At 45.6% G+C, this 20,183-nt stretch overlaps 1 protein-coding gene across 3 annotated transcripts in view; it reads left to right on the top strand.

Annotated features, from left to right (window-relative positions):
• The first annotated feature begins 4,703 nt into the window (after positions 1 to 4,703).
• The window catches only part of ACACA (acetyl-CoA carboxylase alpha), a 186,415-nt gene continuing 170,935 nt past the window's right edge, over positions 4,704 to 20,183 (top strand). Inside the window, exons 1-3 of one of the 3 annotated variants that reach the window (XM_038375923.2) lie at positions 4,704 to 4,860; positions 13,470 to 13,516; positions 14,359 to 14,611. In XM_038375923.2, the coding sequence (XP_038231851.1) occupies positions 14,385 to 14,611 (227 nt within the window). In that variant the 5' untranslated portion in view covers positions 4,704 to 4,860; positions 13,470 to 13,516; positions 14,359 to 14,384. Of the gene's footprint in view, positions 4,861 to 13,469; positions 13,517 to 14,358; positions 14,612 to 20,183 lie in introns of those variants that run through there. The other 2 variants (XM_043499553.1, XM_038375920.2) reach the window with 2 other exon arrangements.

The raw sequence follows: 20,183 nt of genomic DNA, 5'->3' as shown, positions 1-20,183 counted from the left end.
TCCATTCCCAGTCGCTATTCAAGCCTAAGTTAATTGTATCCAGTTTGCAAATTAATTCCAGTTCAGCAGTCTCTCGTTGGAGTCTGTTTTTGAAGCTTTTTTGTTGAAGTATAGCCACTCTTAGGTCTGTGATCGAGTGACCAGAGAGATTGAAGTGTTCTCCAACTGGTTTTTGAATGTTCTAATTCTTGACGTCTGATTTGTGTCCATTCATTCTTTTACGTAGAGACTGTCCAGTTTGGCCAATGTACATGGCAGAGGGGCATTGCTGGCACATGATGGCATATATCACATTGGTAGATGCGCAGGTGAACGAGCCTCTGATAGTGTGGCTGATGTGATTAGGCCCTATGATGGTATCCCCTGAATAGATATGTGGACAGAGTTGGCAACGGGCTTTGTTGCAAGGATAGGTTCCTGGGTTAGTGGTTCTGTTGTGTGGTGTGTGGTTGCTGGTGAGTATTTGCTTCAGATTGGGGGGCTGTCTGTAAGCAAGGACTGGTCTGTCTCCCAAGATCTGTGAGAGTGATGGGTCGTCCTTCAGGATAGGTTGTAGATCCTTGATGATGCGTTGGAGAGGTTTTAGTTGGGGGCTGAAGGTGATGGCTAGTGGCGTTCTGTTGTTTTCTTTGTTGGGCCTGTCCTGTAGTAGGTGACTTCTGGGTACTCACATCAGCCACACTATCAGAGGCTCGTTCACCTGTGCATCTACCAATGTGATATATGCCATCATGTGCCAGCAATACCCCTCTGCCATGTACATTGGCCAAACTGGACAGTCTCTACGTAAAAGAATGAATGGACACAAATCAGACGTCAAGAATTAGAACATTCAAAAACCAGTTGGAGAACACTTCAATCTCTATGGTCACTCGATCACAGACCTAAGAGTGGCTATACTTCAACAAAAAAGCTTCAAAAAACAGACTCCAACGAGAGACTGCTGAATTGGAATTAATTTGCAAACTGGATACAATTAACTTAGGCTTGAATAGCGACTGGGAATGGATGAGTCATTACACAAAGTAAACTATTTCCCCATGGTATTTCTCCCTCCCACCCCCCCCCCCCCACACTGTTCCTCTGATATTCTTGTTAACTGCTGGAATTAGCCTACCTTGCTTGTCACCATGAAAGGTTTTCCTCCTTTCCCCCCCCTGCTGCTGGTGATGGCTTATCTTAAGTGATCACTCTCCTTACAGTAAATGCATCCGATGAAGTGAGCTGTAGCTCACGAAAGCTTATGCTCTAATAAATTTGTTAGTCTCTAAGGTGCCACAAGTACTCCTTTTCTTTTCTCCTTACAGTGTGTATGATAAACCCATTGTTTCATGTTCTCTGTGTGTGTGTATATAAATCTCTCCTCTGCTTTTCCACCAAATGCATCCGATGAAGTGAGCTGTAGCTCACGAAAGCTTATGCTCTAATAAATTTGTTAGTCTCTAAGGTGCCACGGGTACTCCTTTTCTTTTTGCGAATACAGACTAACACGGCTGCTACTCTGGTTCCGTGACTAAAGCAACCTGAATCATTCAAGATTTGTATGTAACTAGAAATGGCAATTTAGGACACAGTCATATGGGGTGCTGAGTGCACTTAACTTTTTACTTGCTTCAGTGTGAGTTGGGAATGCTCAGCCTCTCAGAGGATTAAGCAGTTACACACTAATCTTTCTCAATTTATCAGATACATTTTTTACAACAAATGTTTTGACCAGTTCCAGATAGGCATTTTCCAAATCTGAATCCTTGGGAGTGGGACCAATACCCAAAATAACAGATCAAACTAAGAGTCCAAGAGAATGAGAAGCTTTAAATTATATAGGTTTACTACTTTAAAAATGTCAGTTTCAGTTTAATAAATTGACATTGATGATATATTATAATAAAAGTGAAGAACCATACAGCTTTGCAAAATTACTATCAGTCTGAAAGTAAAATGAGATGTTTGAAAGGGATGAGTATGGGTCATTTTCCACAGTTGCTAGTCTGGCTGTGACAGTAATTTGGAATATTTTTCAAGTTATGTGATAGTGACTAAAGAGCAGTGAGTAGACAGCAGCCCAAACTGGGACTAAATAAAACAACCCTGGAAATTTTATTTATATAGAGGTGCTGAGAACCCACAGCTCCCACTGTCTTCAAAAGGAGTTATGGGTGTTCAACACTTTTAAAATCAGACTTAGAACATCCAAGTTACAGTAAATAAGATATAAGTATTTTGGACAATAACCTAAGGCCACAACCCTGAAAACTCTTATAACCATGAGTAACTTTATATATGAGTTGTCCGATTGACTTATTTACAGGCTGGGAACTCAAATAGATAACAAGCAGGCCAGACTGTGATTGTGCAATGAAGCACAATTTAAAAAAAAAATATTGCCTGTTCTCCAACTTGTTCTTTGACCCTTAGCAATTCACTTTTTAGATAGACAGTGGTTAAAAGAACTTATCTCCCTTTTTATCTATCTAAATTCTGTTGCTAATGTCTGTGTTCTGGATGTTAGAAACTCAATACAATTTATAAACATTGAGAATAATGTAAGTCATACATCTATTTGAACTAGTCATGGAGGGCCCAGTCCTCTAACTGCACCTGTGCACCTGCATAGTGCTCCAATGACTTGAATAGGGCTCCAATGTGTATACAAAGTTTCACCTGTGCAGATGTAGTTTCGGGATTGGGCACCTTCTATTCTATTCAGGTTCTTGTAGAGCCTACATCAACATGATATCTGAGTACTTTCCAGTGGTACAATAAGTGATGTTATGAATATCCATCACATGTGGTTCATTCTCTTTCTCATCCTCTCGATGGGGGAAATTGGGTTTTAAATAAATGTATATGTACACTGTGCTTTGTGTTTATATTACACATGGCAAGGCTGAAGAACTGCACCATGCACTTGGAACAAAAGGTGGTGACATTAGTAACAATTATTTGTTCCTGTGGGAGTTCATTCTACAGTCGAGCTAGCCATGAGAAAGCAGTCTCCCACACAGACAAGCTTTAACCGGGCAGTGTACATTTCAGTGGAAGAGTGGAATTGTCAACCACAGTCCACATCCTGGAGTTTCAGGCAATTTTTTAGGCAACTTGGGTGTAAGCCATTGAACACCTTGAAAATAATGCTTGACACTTTGAATTTGACGTGGTATTTTATGAGAAGCTAGTGTAGGAGCTGAGGACAGATTTGATGTGCCTTAGCTGTTATTACAAGGAGTGTGAGCATACAAAAACCAACCATCTAGCATATGTCTAGAAATTCCTGTTTGAGGCTCTGTAACTTTGTTAATAATACTTATTATTAGGGAGTGGTGACAATGTGTCCCTTTTGAGTGAAAAGTAAATCTGAATTTGGGAAACTGTTCTGCGGCTGACATTGCAGGTTTTTTTTATTGTATTTTTAAGAGACTTCTGTTCTATTTGAAGATTTTTTGTTTTCAGGGAGAGTGGGGAAGTATCCCTTTTTCCTGTTCATAAATGAGCCAGGAATGTAGGGTTTTTATTGTTTTTTATGAATTTGTGATTTATTCCCTTTGACTTTAATATTTTGTCTTTAAGTCCCTGATTTGTTTGAAGACTGGTTGCTCTGAGTAACTGTGGCTGTTCAAGACATAGAATTAGTCGCCTGAGTCAGATTATATTATTTCTTCCTCTGACTGGATGATCCGAATTTTAGAAAGAGGAGGGATGCCTTTTTCTGTTCAAACATTTGTAATCTGTCTAATCTATTGTGCATTTAATAAAATTATTTTATCAAAATTGCTGTGTGTCATTCTGGTGCAAGTACCAACAAGTACTTGCAAGCCTATTCGTGATGCTTTTGGCACACATTCTTGAAAATAGTCTTGCACAGGCAAATGTTTGTGAGTAAGAGAATAAAAGGGAGTGCAAAAATGGCAGATTTTATTCACAGCAATATTCTGAAATATTTTTACTCTTGTATTCTCCCACCTGTCCAATAATTGCTTGTTAATGACATAGGGAACAAATTCCCTCCCTCCGGTGCCCCAAATGTCATTTAGTTACATTTCACAGGTGGTGCTGATAGGTGCCAGAGCCTTTGGGGGTGTCGGAGTGTATGGCCGGGCCTGTGTGAACTGGAGTGTGTGAATATCTGGAACTGCCCTTTTACAGAGCAAACTAGGGGAGGTGGGGGACGCTGACTAGGCCTAAACTCCCCATTTTCTGGTAAGAGGGCAAAGGACTCTCCTAGGTACTGACAGATGAGTCAGCCTATTCCCCCCAGTTGCCCCCTGTGCTGTTGTACCCATCCTGAATTTTACAGCATCATCCCTACTTTTTTTTTTTTTTTAAAAAGGCCCCCCCCGCGCGGGGCCTGCCCGGCTCTCGAGTGCCAGGCTGCGCCCCCCCCCCCCCCCGGCAGCCAAGGGGTTAACAGCGGCGGCCACAGCTCTGGGCCACCAGAGGACACCGAGGCGGCACCTCCCTCCGCCGCCGGAGCCAGTGGCGGAGCGGCCCGCGCCGCTCAGACCATAGGCATCTCCTCATTGGCCACGCCCCCGAGCCTCCGCGATTGGTCACACCCACCCCGGAGGGAGAGCCGGCCGCCAATGGGCAGGGAGAAGTCCTCGCGGGACGGGGGGGCGGGCTCGGAGGTGAATGACCGGAGGTAACCTCTCCCGTCACGCCACCTCAGTGGGCGAGGGAGCTGTCAGCGCGAGGGGAGGCGGGGCCGGCGCTCGGGGGCGGAGCCGGCTGGAACAGTGAATGGGAGCGTGGGTCAGCCATCTCCGCCGCGGCGGCTTCAGCAGCCAGCGCCGGGCCGGGCCGGGGGCTGCAGGGGCAGCGCCAGCGCCAGCGCCCGCGCCCCGTCTCAGCTGCCACCCTGAGGTGAGCCGAGCCCGCCCGGGGGGGAGGGGCGCCGGTCCGCTCTGCAGCCCGGCAGGGCTCCCCGGTGTGGGGGGAGAGCACGTCCGACCGCCCGGCCTGGTGGGGCCCCCCCGGCCTCGGAGGGTGGGGGGCTTGGCCCCGGCCTGGCTGGAATCCCCGGTGCCCCGGGAAATAAGGGGGGGGCTTGGCCCCGGCCAGGCTGGGATCCCCGGGAAATAAGGGGGGGGCTTGGCCCCGGCCTGGCTGGAATCCCCGGTGCCCCGGGAAATAAGGGGGGGGCTTGGCCCCGGCCAGGCTGGGATCCCCGGGAAATAAGGGGGGGGCTTGGCCCCGGCCGGGCTGGAATCCCCGGTGCCCCGGGAAATAAGGGGGGGGCTTGGCCCCGGCCAGGCTGGGACCCCCGGGAAATAAGGGGGGGCTTGGCCCCGGCCTGGCTGGAATCCCCGGTGCCTCGGGAAATAAGGGGGGGGCTTGGCCCCGGCCAGGCTGGGATCCCCGGGAAATAAGGGGGGGGGCTTGGCCCCGGCCGGGCTGGAATCCCCGGTGCCCCGGGAAATAAGGGGGGGGCTTGGCCCCGGCCAGGCTGGGATCCCCGGGAAATAAGGGGGGGCTTGGCCCCGGCCGGGCTGGGATCCCCGGGAAATAAGGGGGGGCTTGGCCCCGGCCAGGCTGGGATCCCCGGGAAATAAGGGGGGGGCTTGGCCCCGGCCAGGCTGGGATCCCCGGGAAATAAGGGGGGGCTTGGCCCCGGCCGGGCTGGAATCCCCGCTGCCCCGCGAAATAAGGGGGGGGCTTGGCCCCGGCCGGGCTGGGATCCCCGGGAAATAAGGGGGGGGCTTGGCCCCGGCCGGGCTGGAATCCCCGGTGCCCCGGGAAATAAGGGGGGGCTTGGCCCCGGCCAGGCTGGGATCCCCGGGAAATAAGGGGGGGCTTGGCCCCGGCCAGGCTGGGATCCCCGGGAAATAAGGGGGGGGCTTGGCCCCGGCCTGGCTGGGATCCCCGGTGCCTCGGGAAATAAGGGGGGGGCTTGGCCCCGGCCGGGCTGGGATCCCCGGGAAATAAGGGGGGGGCTTGGCCCCGGCCAGGCTGGGATCCCCGGGAAATAAGGGGGGGGACTTGGCCCCGGCCAGCTGGGATCCCGGGAAATAAGGGGGGGGACTTGCCCGGCCTGGCTGGAATCCCGGTGCCCTCGGGAAATAAGGGGGGGCTTGGCCCCGGCCAGGCTGGGATCCCCGGGAAATAAGGGGGGGGGCTTGGCCCCGGCCGGGCTGGGATCCCTGGTGCCCCGGGAAATAAGGGGGGGGCTTGGCCCCGGCCGGGCTGGGATCCCCGCTGCCCCGGGAAATAAGGGGGGGCTTGGCCCCGGCCGGGCTGGGATCCCCGGGAAATAAGGGGGGGCTTGGCCCCAGCCAGGCTGGGATCCCCGGGAAATAAGGGGGGGGCTTGGCCCCGGCCAGGCTGGGATCCCCGCTGCCCCGCGAAATAAGGGGGGGGGGCTTGGCCCCGGCCGGGCTGGGATCCCCGGGAAATAAGGGGGGGGCTTGGCCCCGGCCAGGCTGGGATCCCCGGGAAATAAGGGGGGGGCTTGGCCCCGGCCGGGCGGGGATCCCCGGTGCCCCGGGAAATAAGGGAGGGGCTTGGCCCCGGCCAGGCTGGGATCCCCGGTGCCCTGGGAAATATGGGGGGCCTTGGCCCCGGCCCGGCTGGGATCCCTGGGAAATAAGGGGGGGCTTGGCCCCGGCCCGGCTGGGATCCCCGGGAAATGAGGGGGGGCTTGGCCCTGGCCCGGCTGGGATCCCCGGTGCCCTGGGAAATAAGGGGGGGCTTGGCCCCGGCCCGGCTGGGATCCCTGGGAAATAAGGGGGGGCTTGGCCTCGGCCCGGCTGGGATCCCCGGTGCCTGGGAAATAAGGGGGGCTCAAGCCCATCCCGGCTGGGATCTCTGGTGTCCCGGGAAGTGGGGGGAGCTCAGCCTCCATCCGGTGGGGACCCTGATGCCCCAGGAAGTGGGGGGCTTATCCCTTGGCCTGCCGGGACCCCTGGTGTCCCGGGAAGTGGGGGGCTGTGTCCTGGCCCGGCAGGGACCCCCGGTGCCCTGGCCCAGTTGGGACCCCAGGGAAGTGTAGGGGGGGCTTAGCCCTGGCCTAGCGGGGATCCCCAGTGTTTTAGGAAATGGGAGGGCCTCTGGGCTGGATAGGATCCCCAGTGCTCTAGGAAATGTGGGGGATTCCCCTGGGGTGGTGGGGATCCCGAATGCTCTAGAAAGTGGTGGGGACCCACTCTGCCCCAGCTTGGCAGGGATCCCCAGTCCCAGAGAAGGTAGTAATATATTCACCACGGTATAGGATTGGAAATAAGGGAGAAGGTTTTGATGCTGGATTGGGGCTATTTTAAATGTGATTGTGTGAGGGTAGGCGAGTGAGTTATTAGAGATGGTTGGAGGAAGGAGGAGTGAGTGTGAATGGCCTCACCAACCTTGCTACGGGGGCAGGGTTGGGTAGGTAATTGTGATTGGGGTGGTATAATGTTCTCAGGAGCTCTGTTGCTAGGGCTGGGGAACGTGAGCTGTGGCTTGGTTGTAAGGAATGGTGTGGAGATGGTGAGGTCTCTAAGGTGCCACAAGTCCTCATTTTCTTTTTGTGGATACAGACTAACACGGCTGCTACTCTGAAACCTGAGAGAGGATAGGTGATGGTAAATGAGAGGGTGCATATGTGTGTGTTGTCAGTGCCCCTGTAATGCCCTTGCCAGGCTTTGTGAGGCGCCGGCTGCACTGAGTCAGTGCTTCATGCACACAGAGTGTGGGATTGAGTGTATCGAGATGCTGCGATTCCCTCTGCTTTCTCTTGCCTCTTCCTCTACCATTCTCTGTACATACGGCCACTGTGATAAGGGGAAGTCCCTGGTGGCAGTGAGCGTGAATGGAGATAGCTCAGGAGTAGGGCTTCTTGCAGCTCAGATTTCACTGTGACGCAAAGGGGATGGGCAGGGGCAGGTTGCCTGTAAATACTCCAGGCCTGTTGTTTGTGGGCTGTATTGAGACCATGTAATTCCCAATGAGTTCAAGAGTGACTGGGAAATTGTAGTTTAAGAAGCTGCAGGATATCTTTTTAATTGCTTGTGTGTCTTAATGCATTGCTTATATAGTAACTCTGTTCATAAAATCCAGCCATGTGGGAAGATTCTTTCATAGTGTTTGTATGGTCTCTTAGCTCTGGTCCCTGGGATACTGTGGGTGTGCTTGGGTATTGTTACCTATTATTACCATTGTTTGTTTTTCTGCCTCTTTCTTTGAAAACAAGAATAATCAAAATCCCTTTTAATTTAAAGTAAATAAATTTGAGGACTCTAAATAAACATCTGGAGATGGGGAAAAGGCTGGGAGAGTAGTGGAAGCCCCAGTATGTAGGTAGGATCTATCTTTTTGTCCTGTGTTTTATGGTGCCCAGCACAATGGGGTCCTAGTCCATGAGTGGGGCTCCTAGGCACTACTGCAATACAAATAGTGCATAATAATAATTCTAAATGCCGGAGGGGGCTCAAGTGTGGAAGTTTTAGATACTGCAAAAGAGATCTCTGGCCCCCACCTCCCCGGGTGGTAGAAGAGCTGACTCTTTCAATAGGAACATTCTCTGAAATTATATAAGGAGGCAGATAACAGAGGGAAACATTATAGCCTGTGTTTAAATCCACTACTGTTCACGAAAACTTTTAAGCATGTGCCTAAATCCCACTGAAGTCAATGGGACTTCAGCAAAGCACTTAAGCATGTTCTTAATCTCATTGACTTGGATAGGATTTAGGTACATGCTTAAGTGCTTTGCTGAATGTGTATGGATTTCTGAATTGGGTCTGTTGTTCATAATCTGGATTTTATTTTAACCTTTTGAGACTTGTAGAGTGAAATATACTGGGAGGTTTAAAAGGAGTAGAATCCAAAGATCCAAAAGCACTTTACAGTACGCTATGTTTGACGGCTGTTCAGTGGTGCAGAGCAGTTTAGGACAGGAAGTAGGTAGTATCCAACTGAAACTGAAGAACAAATGATAAACTAGAAAGAAACTAGTATAAATGGAGAGGGAATAAAATCTCAGGTAGAAGGAATGGAAAAAGCAGAGGAGCTTCTCGGCTCCTCAGAGCTAAGATCAAGTGTAAGTAGTCTCTCGGCCTGTTAAAGGCTATGGTCAAGTGTCTTGATGTGTTTGGTCTTTTGGCCCCAAGATGAAAACCTTGTCTGTGTCTCTTGGACCGGGAAGTACAAACATTATCTCCTAAATTATATCTGGGTGATTCTTCGGTCTGATTTTGTCCTCTTGGTTCAGATTAAGAGAACGCTCAGGATGGTGGCCCATTAATTCTGTGGTGATGTCTCTTGGCAGAAGTGGGATTCCAGAGACGGTCCTCAGATGCAGTGGTATTGGGCATATCCTAGGAAAGTAGGCAGATGGTTGTGGCTTTCCTGATGCTCACCCACATACCTAGGTATCCTTAAAGAAGTTGTGACTTTACCCCTAAATGTGGGATTTGTTGATCTGGAAACTGACTTCCAAAGTCAGTCTAGATACATGTGCTGCTCACCTTCAAATTCAGCGAAAGCAAACAACTATAACAGGACTGGTCAGTTTTATTGTTGTTTTTAGTCACTTTCTGGTTGTCAATGGTAATAATGCTGTATATTTTTTTAGGATTACTTGAATTCATTGTCATTATTATTAGAATTTATATTGTGCTTTATCTCTCCAAAGTGTTGTGGAGACACTGATCTATTTTTTAAAAAATCCATTCAATTTGTTTCCCCTGAAATGAAAAAGAAATCAATAAAATAATTCACTTCAGAAATAGTTTTGTAAAATATATTTTTCTTTAAATGAAAGTTAAATTTGAGGCAAAATTAAATTAGTGACATTCTAAATGGCATTTCAGAGGGAGAAAAATTACTGAAAATGAATGGTACTTTCTTACCACTCGATAGGCCCAATTATTCTTCACAGCTTTGCTCCCTGTGTCTGCCTCCCAATTCTTTGTATTCACTTCTCTTCTGACAAAGTAATCTTATACTAATGTTAGTTCATGCAGCTCTGGAAGAGTGAGCTCTGGGTTCTGCCATGCTTTGAGCATCATCAACATTATTGCAAAGTCTTTATTACCTAAAGAGCACAGCTTGGCTTGTAGATTTCTTGTTGAGTCTGCAGTGCTGGGCAATTGCAAAAACAAATGTTCGATCTGTTGGTTAATTTGATCTGGAGGGGAGAACAAAAAGGAGAATATGGTTTGATCCTACAAAGACTTATGCCCAGGTGTAACTTTATTCACATGAAGAAAAGGAGGACTTGTGGCACCTTAGAGACTAACAAATTTATTTGAGCATAAGCTTTCGTGAGCGACAGCTCACTTCATCGGATGCAATAAAATAAGCTCACGAAAGCTTATGCTCAAATAAATTTGTTAGTCTCTAAGGTGCCACAAGTACTCCTTTTCTTTTTGCGAATACAGTCTAACACGGCTGCTACTCTGAAACCTGTCTTTATTCACATGAGTGGTCCCAATGTGAATAAAATTGTGCATGTTCTTAAGTCGCTGGAGGATCAGGGTCTAAATCTGGACCTTGCTGTGCAATTTTTAGTCACCTCAGTCTCTGCAAAGTTTGCCTTGCAAATTGTTTTCACAACATCTGAAACCTCCTAGAAACAAGGGATTTTAGAGAGCAGGAGAGCATTGTTGTCAAGGGGATATGGCCAGTCTTTTGTTAGGGCCCAGTCCAGCCCCTCTGAAGTCTGTTGCAAAACTCCTGGTTGACTTTAGTGGTGCAGGATCAGGCCCTTACCCAGGTGTTTAATGCAAGCACAGTTAAACAAACATATTTTGTATTTCAAACTTGGACAATTAAATTTTCACGAAAAATGTACATCATACCAGGTTTTCTTGGGATTTTAGAATCCTGTCTCCACAGTAAGAAAACCAACTGGCTTCTCTGAGAAGCTCTTTGGAAAGGGCTACAGTTAATTTGAGGAAAAAGCAAAGCTGAAATCCAGTTTTAAAAAATAGGAAAGTTTCAACATATTTAGAACAAGTACAGAGTGGATAGCTACTTACCCGCTGCCCAGTAACTGTTCATGGAAATCTAAACAAAGAATGTTTGTGGCTTTGGCTATAGACAACATGGCCTATCAAAGAGGATTGAGTTGCACTGATGATTGTTTTTGAGTAGAGATGCACTGAGAGGAAGAATGGTCAAGTGGTTTGAGCATGGACGAGGTGTTTCGTGGGTTGTCGTTGAATTGTTCGGCAAACCACTTATCCTCTCCGTGCCTTAGTTTCCTCATCTGCAAAAGAGAGCACTTTTTGCTTAATGGCGGTGGTCCAAGACTTAGTTAATGCTTATAAATTTCTTTCTCTCCTGAGATGAAAGAGACTGTATAATTGCTAAGTGTTTGAGACAGTAGCTTCTCTCTCTCTAGCTAGCTTTATGTCATAACCTAGATTATTTCCCCCCACTACACTAACTGTGCCAATACTAGAGCAATACAGCTGAAATTTTCCATGTGTGATTTGATGCTAGAGTAGAATTTTTTTTGGGCAAATCAGATGCAAATTGAACAAGGCATTTTTGAGAGATGAGAGTCTTAAAAACAAGGGGTTCCCCCTCCTCCCCCCTTTCCTGGAAGGTCTCCTAGTGTGGGTTTTGGCCTTGGTTTGTTGGCTGTAAAGGTGCCTTTGGCTGGTTTAGGAGAGTTTGGGCTAATAATTTAAACCGTGATTCTACAACAAAGCTGTCGGGGCAGACCCCTTCCCTGTTCTCTTCAATAGGTCTTGGTATACAAGATCTGCCCATGTGGCTCAGTTTGCAGGAATTTTCACAAACAGTATAATCTCTGCTCTGGGCGTATAGATGCAGGTTTTATAATTGCTCCCCCCCCCTTTCAAACCATCCCCCACCAAACCAAACCAAACAACTAAACCAGGTACATTGACATAGGTTTTATAATCCCAAAACTGAATAAATACAGTCTTTATAACCACAAAGTGGTTAAGTATTCATCAGGGCTTTTTTTTTTTTTATGGGCTGCATATGGCCCTAATGAAACCAGGAGCTGTGTTGTCAACACAGGTGCAGTTTGTTCTAAATAATATACCCATGCACAATCACAGTAAGATTGACTAAGCCAGTCAGATGCATTCTTAATTTTCAGTCACTGATGAAAAGAAACTGTGTGGTGTTTTAGGATATCATTGTCTTGCCTATAGTACAATTATAACTGTCAAAGACGTCCAGTTGTAACATGATTGTGTCCTATTGATGTTATTATGTGAATTGGTTTTGCCTGCGTAGACCAGACCAGATTGTTCATGTTAAGGGAACTCTGCTACATTCTTGTAGTTTTCCTAATGTGGCTATAATTGCAGTTTAGATAAGGCTTTTTGATTGCTTGGGTGACCTTATCTCTGACCCCCACATCATCCCCCACACCCAGCTGATCTGTGCTTTTCCATACTTCCAATTTTTTTTTAAACCGTAACCTTCTCTTTGAATTTCCTGGCTCCCTAACAGTTGCTTTTTTGTTTAAACTACAGCAGTTTTCTTTGAAGTTACTGATTTGTATTTCCAATCTTAACTGAAACTTAATGGCATCTTTTTTTTTTTATGTTGTATTTGAAAGTGCAGTCTTTTGAGTTACAAGAAGAAAAGCTATCCAGGGTTAGTAAAAGGTTGCCCTTCTTGTACAAGGAGAGATCTGGCTCACCAGTCAGAACTATGTACATGTCGAGCAGGATCACTTTAAAGCCTGTTTGGCACTAGATGTGGATGGATGGGAGTATTTTTCCTGAGTCACGCTAGCTTTTTGTTATTTGTCTTAGACTGCAACTAAAAATGAGCTTGGTGAGTCTCCTCATAGTCCCTGTTTGTCCCATTCACCTTCCACAATTGGGCACAGTTAAGCACAATTGGCAACCTCTGCTCGGTAAAAGCCCCAGGACAGGGCTGATGTGCTTTGGCACTGCTGTGTAGGAGACGCAAGGGCAGGACCGGATGGAGGTGCAGTGGGAGGATTGTGTGAAAAGCTTTCAGGCTGTAATAGAAGGAGGTTCCATAAGACAGGCTTGAGACATATTGGCACAGCTGCGTGGGAGAAATTCCCAAGGCACCTGCCTGCACCATGTGTGCTTTTATTCCCTCTCTTCACAGCACTAAACTCAATTTTTCCCCCCAGCGTTTTAAAAAAAAACTAAGTTACCTTCCCCCCTCTATCTTGCAGTAACAAAAAATACAGGTTGAGTGAAAGGGCCTTTAGATGTTGTGTGTTAGCAAATTGCTCGCAAAGCTACCAAGTATTGTCTTGTGAGTGACCAATCGGAGGAAGCATAGTCTGTAGTCAAATGGGACTTGGAGTCAGGAATTCTGGATTCCATTTTTGGCTCGCTGTATGACCTTGGGCAAATCATTTAACCTTCTCTGTGCCTCTCCTTCACTCTTCGTACATTGAGTAGCATACCTATGTCACAAGGGTGTTGTGATGATTAATTGAAAGAGCTTGGAGATCCTCTGATTACAGGAGCTGTATATCAAAAGTATTATTATGTATTTATTGATGTTTGTCTCTTCTTTTCCAGTTCGTTTTGGAGGTGGATAGCTACTCAAATTGCAGCGATTACGAGAGGTTAGTTATTCTTAACCATCCCGAATCTGATAGTGTTTCAGTGTGTGGCTCTATGCTGATTTCATATTATTGAGTCAATGCAAGTGATTTTTCTTCAATGATTGTGGTTTTTGGCCATTGCTTATGTAACCCAGGCCTGCTTGGTGTGGCTCTCTGTCCCCCTCTAATGGCAGCTTGACCAGCTAGAATTTGATGAGAATGCTACCTCTTTTAAAAAATACATTAAACATGATTTTTGAAAAACAACCACAGCACCAAACATTTGTATTATATTTTGTAAAACAGCCAACCTTCTCTCTTTGAGTTGGCCCTTCGTTTGGTCCCAAGTAAAAGACTGCCAGTGGATGTTTGATTTTATCATCACACCCCAGTCTGCGTGTTTGTCCCATTCCTCTGCTGTGTATTGTATTTTAGATTGTAAGCTCTTTGCCAATTATATGTTCGTGCTGCATCTAGCGCAGTGAGCCCCAACCTGGTTGGCCTTTAGACGCTACCAAAATATAAACGTTAAATAATAATAAATGTCTCCATATTGGTTTTCTAACCATGAATTTTCCAACAAAAATTGTGCCTGCTTAAAGATTGTTTGTCCTTCCTGTAGCTTTTTCTAAGTCAGCAGCTTTCGCAACAGATTAGAATGATCAGTTGCATTGATGCTTGTACAAACAGAAAAGCTATTGAAATAACACAAGTGACTAGTCTGGATCCTGGTCTCTTACCCAGTGTCAGACATGGTATTTCAACAGTGTGTGTCTGGCCACAAATGAACCCTGCTTTTGAAGGCTTTCTTGTTTCCCCTAGGAGCTAACACTAACTTCAGCTCTTGCTTTTTTCTCTCTTAGTGCTAAGAGCCCACTTTGGAGTCACTATGGAGGAGTCTTCCCCTACCACAAAGCCCCTGGAGTTGAACCTGCATTCTCATTTCATCCTTGGCTCTGTGTCTGAGGATAACTCAGAGGATGAGACGAGCTCCTTGGTGAAACTTGATCTGCTTGAGGAGAAAGAGAGGTCTCTGTCTCCTGTGTCTGTCTGTTCAGATTCCCTTTCGGATCCGGGACTGTCTAATGTTCAAGATGTCCTGGCTAGTCATATTAGGTATGTAAAAACCCTACTAATCAAATCCAGTCTGCGGGCTTTTCTCACCTTGTTCCTTTTAGTCCTAGAAAGACTTTGTCTAGTTACAATATTGTTGGCTTCCTTCTTGCCCAACTCAACTGAAATGTGAGCTGGAGCACAAGGAGTATGGGGCAAGGACGCTGTATCTTGTTGCTGTTGGAGGAAGAGCCTCATTTTCTCCCTCTTTGATAAGGCTTTTGAGGGGCGATATTTGGGGTGAATGAGTAAGACTGATAAAGTTCTGTGATGTACTAAAGCGTGGAGTCTCCAGGACATGGATCATGTCTGATGACAGTAACAGAGGAGATGCGATACTGGATCTATCAAGTCTGATATCTGGCTCTGGTGGTAGTCTAATGACTAGCCATATTTCAGAGGAAGGTAATAATGCACATGGCCAGTCATGTTTTTTTGTGCACTAGGATGGTTGTAGTGTGAGGAAGTGTTCCTGCAGTGACTGGCATATGTCCTGACTCTAGATTTGAGTATGCATAGCTTGGCTTGCATAGCTACAAAGGGTACCCTACAAAGGGTACTTTTGGGCCACAACATTACCCACTCCCTCCTTCTTTTCAAAACCCAGCTACCGTATTTGGCGCTATGTTCCGATGGCTTTCAAAGATGGGCCTTACAAGTTAAAACCCAGTTGTGCTTTCCTTTCTCACCAGTTCTGAGTGTTTCAGCAGCGGTGAGCGCATCTGCCAGTGTTTTGTTACAACATGCAATGCATGTTGTAACAGAAAAGATGCTGCCGGACTTAATGGCTCTTGGCATGTCATGGTGTCTTTGGCTGAGATTTTCAGAGCGGTCCAGAGGAGTTAGAAACAGATCTTCCAGTAATTTTAATAGAAGTTATGTTTTTAAATTCCCTAGATGGCTTTGACAATTTTGTGTATTCTTAGGAATAATGGTGGGGTTTCTTTTTTTCTTCTCCCTTTTCCCCCAAACACCTACAAGCTTCAGGTACCCACTGGTGATGATGCCCCAGTCAATCATGTTTGACTTTTGGATGGAGTAGTTAAGGCTCGTTTTCATTTTCTTTTAATCTCCGTCCATTGTGCTTGAAATCAAATTGCTTGCACAGTTGCTGTCAGGTGGAGTTTTATGTTTTGTCAGATGTATTCAGAGATTTTGTTACGGTGTCTGTTAAGCCCTTTTGAATTTCTTAGCCAAGAGGCAGTGAAATCACAGACAAGTTCTAAAATCTTAGTGCAAATCTGGAGGAAATTACCTTTCCAATGACCTTCAGCTCTAATAGCAGCACAAAAGGTTTTCAGTAGAAAAGAGAACATGGCCCTCAGACGTCGTATATTGTTAGTCCTGAGGAAACACCATTTATGTGGTGAGAAGCCCTGGAAAGATGCAAGAGGGACAAAATCAAAGTTCTGTCCACTCCTATGCCATTAATTGGCAACAAAGATCCTTAATGCAATAGGTACTCAACCTTGAGCTTTTCTTTCATAATTTGCTTGCTTTGATACTCTCTTTAGAGGTCATTTGATATGCAATCAGGTTGAGAGATTTGCCAGTTCAAACAAACAAAGAAACACAAAAGTCTTGGCCCGAGGCTACCTTTAGATTAATTAAAACTAATTGGAGTTTTCATCTTGCCTTTCATCTGAGGATCTTAAAGTTTTACGGATGGGGAAATTGAGGCAAGGCATCATAGGATCATAGAAATGTAGTGCTGGAAGGGATGTTGAGGAAATTATCAAGTCAAGCCCAGTGCCCTGTGGCAGGACCAGGTAAACCATCCTGGACCATCCCTGACAGGTGTTTGTCCAACTTGATTGTAAAAGCTTCCGGTGATGGGGATGCTACCACCTCCACTGGGGGCTTATTGCAGAGCTTAACTACCCTTATAGTTAGAAAGTTTTTCTTAATATCTGACTTAAATCTCTCTTGGTGCAGATTAAGCCCATTACTTCTTGTCCTACCTGCGGTGGGCATGGGGAACAATTGATCATCCTCCTCTTGATAGCCGCTCTTAACGTATTGGAAGACTGTTGTCGGGTCACCCCTCAGTCGTCTTTTCTCAAGACTAAACAGACCAATTTTCGTCAACCTTTCTTCACAGGTCAGGTTTTCTAAACCTTTTATCATTTTTGTGGCTCTCCTCTGGACTCTCTCCTGTTTGTCCACATCTTTCCTAAAGTGTGGTGCCCAGAATTGGATACAGTAATCAAGCAGGGGCCTTACTAGTGCCAAATAGAGTGGGACAGTTACCTCCTGTGTCTTACATATAGTACTCCTGTTAATACACACCAGAATCAGATTAGCCTTTTTTGCAGCTGCCTCATGTTGATGACTCGACTCGTATTCGATTTGTGATCCACTATAACCCCCAGCTCCTTTTCCGCAGTACTACCGCCTAGACAGTTCTTCCCCATTTTGTAGTTGTGCATTTGATTTTTTCCTTTCTAAGTGAAGTACTTTGAACTTGTCTTTATTGAATTTCATCTTGTTGAACTCGGATCAATTATCCAATTTGTAAAGGACATTTTGAATTTTAAACTTGCCCTCCAAAGTGTTTGCAACCCCTCCTGGCTTGGTGTCATCTGCAAATTCTATAAGCATACTCTACTCCATTATCCAAGTCATTAATGAAAATATTGAATAGTACCAGACCCAGGACTGATGCCTGCGGGACACCACTAGGTATGCCCTTTCAATTTGACACAGACCATTGGTAACTATTCTTTGAATACAGTCTTTCAATCAGTTGTGCACCCACTTTGCAGTAGTTTCATCTAGCCCACATTTTCCTAGTTTGCTTTTGAGACTGTCACGCAGAATTGTGTCCAGAGCCTTACTAAAATCAAGGTGTGTCACGTCTACTGTTTCCCCTTATCTGCTAGGTCAGTAATCCTATCAAAGAAGGAAATGAAGTTGTTTTGGTGAGGTTTGTTCTTGACTATTCCATGCTGACTATTCCTTATAACCATATTATCCTCCAGGTGCTTACAAATAGATTGTTTAATAATTTGCTCCAGTATCTTTTCAGGTATTGATGATAAGGAAGTTAAGCAATTTGCCTGGAGATGCACAGCGAATCAGTGGCAGTGCTAAGGAATGGAACCTAGATATCTGACTCCCAGTTTCCTTTTGGTATCTACTAGATAACTCTGTCACCTACTGTAACAAGACAAAGATAAGTTAGTAGAGGGAGTAAGTTTGAGGTCATAGGTTGTGGCTTTTGGTCACTTCATGAGATGCCGCAGTCTTCTGCAAGATTGCCTGGAGTACTAGTTCTGTTGCTCTGCACTGCCAGATGGAGAACTCCAGTTTGATTTCCAGTCTAGGTCACTGAGAGAAACTGGCTTTACTGCAGAGAAATCCCACTCAGGGGGCCCATTCAGTAGAGATTTGTCTAGCTAAAACATGGAACTGAGTGTGTCAGAAGGGAGTACTGTCCCGATTCAGCGCAATAGTGGTGACTGCAAAATGGGATGCTTTTGAATTTGGAGTGAAGTTAAAAACTAGGGGAAGTAATTCTTGATGGATTTTGTGGACTTTGAAAGAAAGAGGAATCAAACATACCACTCTACCCATGTTAAATTGCCAATCCCCTGAGCCACAAAGATTGAGTTCCGATTTAATCAGATATTTAATGGGGAGTATGACAGAGGTGTATAAAATCAAGAATGGCATGGAAAAAGTGATAGGGTGAATAACATTTCTCTTTCTCACAGTACAAAAACCAAAGATCATCCAATTAAATGTATAGGCAGCAGGTTTAATATAAATAAGCAGAAGTACTTTTCCACACAATACACAATTGAACTGTGGAGCGCATTGCTATGGGATGTTGTGATGGCCAAAAGTGTAACTGGGTTAAAAAACAAACTAGATATGAGGATAGGTCCATCAGTTATTAGCCAAGATGGTCACCTCATGCTTGGGGCGACCCTGAACCTCTGGCTGCTGGACATCAGGAGGGGAAGATGGGTGGATCTCCCTGTACACTCTCTCTGAAGCTCTGGTACTGGCCACTGTTGGAGACTGGTACTGGGCTAGATGGACCATTGGCAGTTCTTATGTTCTTAATTCACAGCTTGTTGCTGGGCTAATGAAGTGGAGCATGTGATCATTGAGATTAAGAGGCCGGTGTGATGTCCACCCTGCGCTCTTAGCTGAAAAACAGTACTGTTTTACAGAGGAAGGCAGCGAGGGATTTTTGTCTACGGATCTGGGCTTTTTGAACTTCAGTAACTTGGAGATTCAGAAAGAATAAACAAACAGTTAATCCTCCTCCCCTTCACTTTCTCCTCCGGCTCAAACACCATGTCACCGCTCTGTGGAGATAAGTTGTTATGCAATTCTGGGTGACTGTGTTATATAGCACCAAGGTTGGAGTTGTGATCATGTACGCCCTATTGACCTGGTGTGGTTTCATCAGGCTTGCCATGTCACCTCAAGCAGAGTTTCACAATGTGAAAATTCAGCCAATGCAATGAAACACCGCTGAGAAAATCACCTCATTAAGATTACTTCACTGTTTGGATTACTCCTCTTTAGTCCTCAAATAACACTCCATTAAACTGTCCTCATCTTCCTGTTTTATAGATTGGGAAAACCCATGCAAAGAGGGGTCAAGTGATCTGTGTGATCTCACACAGCATGTTAGTTGTAGAGTCTATGATAGAACTGGACCTCCTAGCTCCCAGGCTCCTTATCCTACCCACTAGCCAACACCACATCTGTATATTAGAAAATGTTTTTATATTATCTGAGATCCTATCAGATGATTGGGTGTAATCCATAAATCAGGAGCTGGTAGTGGTTATTCAGTATGCCAGGTCACATTTCTGTATTTCAGTATCTAGAATGAGTATGTATTGTGTTATTCCACCTTATCTATGTTGATTTCAAACTTGTTAGTCTCTGCTCATAGACACAATGAGATAATCAAATTCTGTTTTGGTGAACAGAAGAGAATAGAACATTGGAATTGACAGAAAACTCCACTTAGTAGGTGCTATGATGTTGGTAAAGAAACCCTTGCTGAGACCAGATGTGCAAAGTAAACTCCCATTCCATCTAGAAATCCATGTGGCCTTCTAGTTGTGCCAGTTGGTCATCAGTTGACTGATTTGAAAAACTATGATCCAATTCACATGCTTTCAGCTGGCATGTGACACATCTTGCTCTGTTTAGCAGGAAAAATGCCCACTGAAAAGCAAGTAGACAGATCAGAATATTGTTATAAAGCTGTGCCTGCCTGTACACTACTGAAAATTGCTATGTTGTACTGTTCCACCTTGTAAAAGGGGCACTGTCAACAGAAATAATGTGTTTAAAAATAATTCCTTAACCCCCCTATGTTATAAAAGCATCTTACATTAAGACTAAATATCTTTAAAAAATACTTTCATTTGTACTGTCTGTATACTTTGCAGTTTACATGACTTGGACAGTAAAACTTGACCTGTGTTTTTGTTTCTTGTCAGTTTCAGTTTCTCATGCACTAGCACAACATTGTGTCTTTGGAGTTCACTGATTTCTTCTGATTGAAGACAGCATTCTTGTCCTGGTATGCTGTGTAGAATTG

The sequence above is a fragment of the Dermochelys coriacea genome, chromosome 17 (assembly GCF_009764565.3).
Source record: "Dermochelys coriacea isolate rDerCor1 chromosome 17, rDerCor1.pri.v4, whole genome shotgun sequence".
In the NCBI taxonomy this organism is placed as follows: domain Eukaryota; kingdom Metazoa; phylum Chordata; order Testudines; family Dermochelyidae; genus Dermochelys; species Dermochelys coriacea.
The sequence above is the reverse complement of the archived record's forward strand: the minus strand, read 5'-3'. Positions and strand labels throughout refer to the sequence as shown.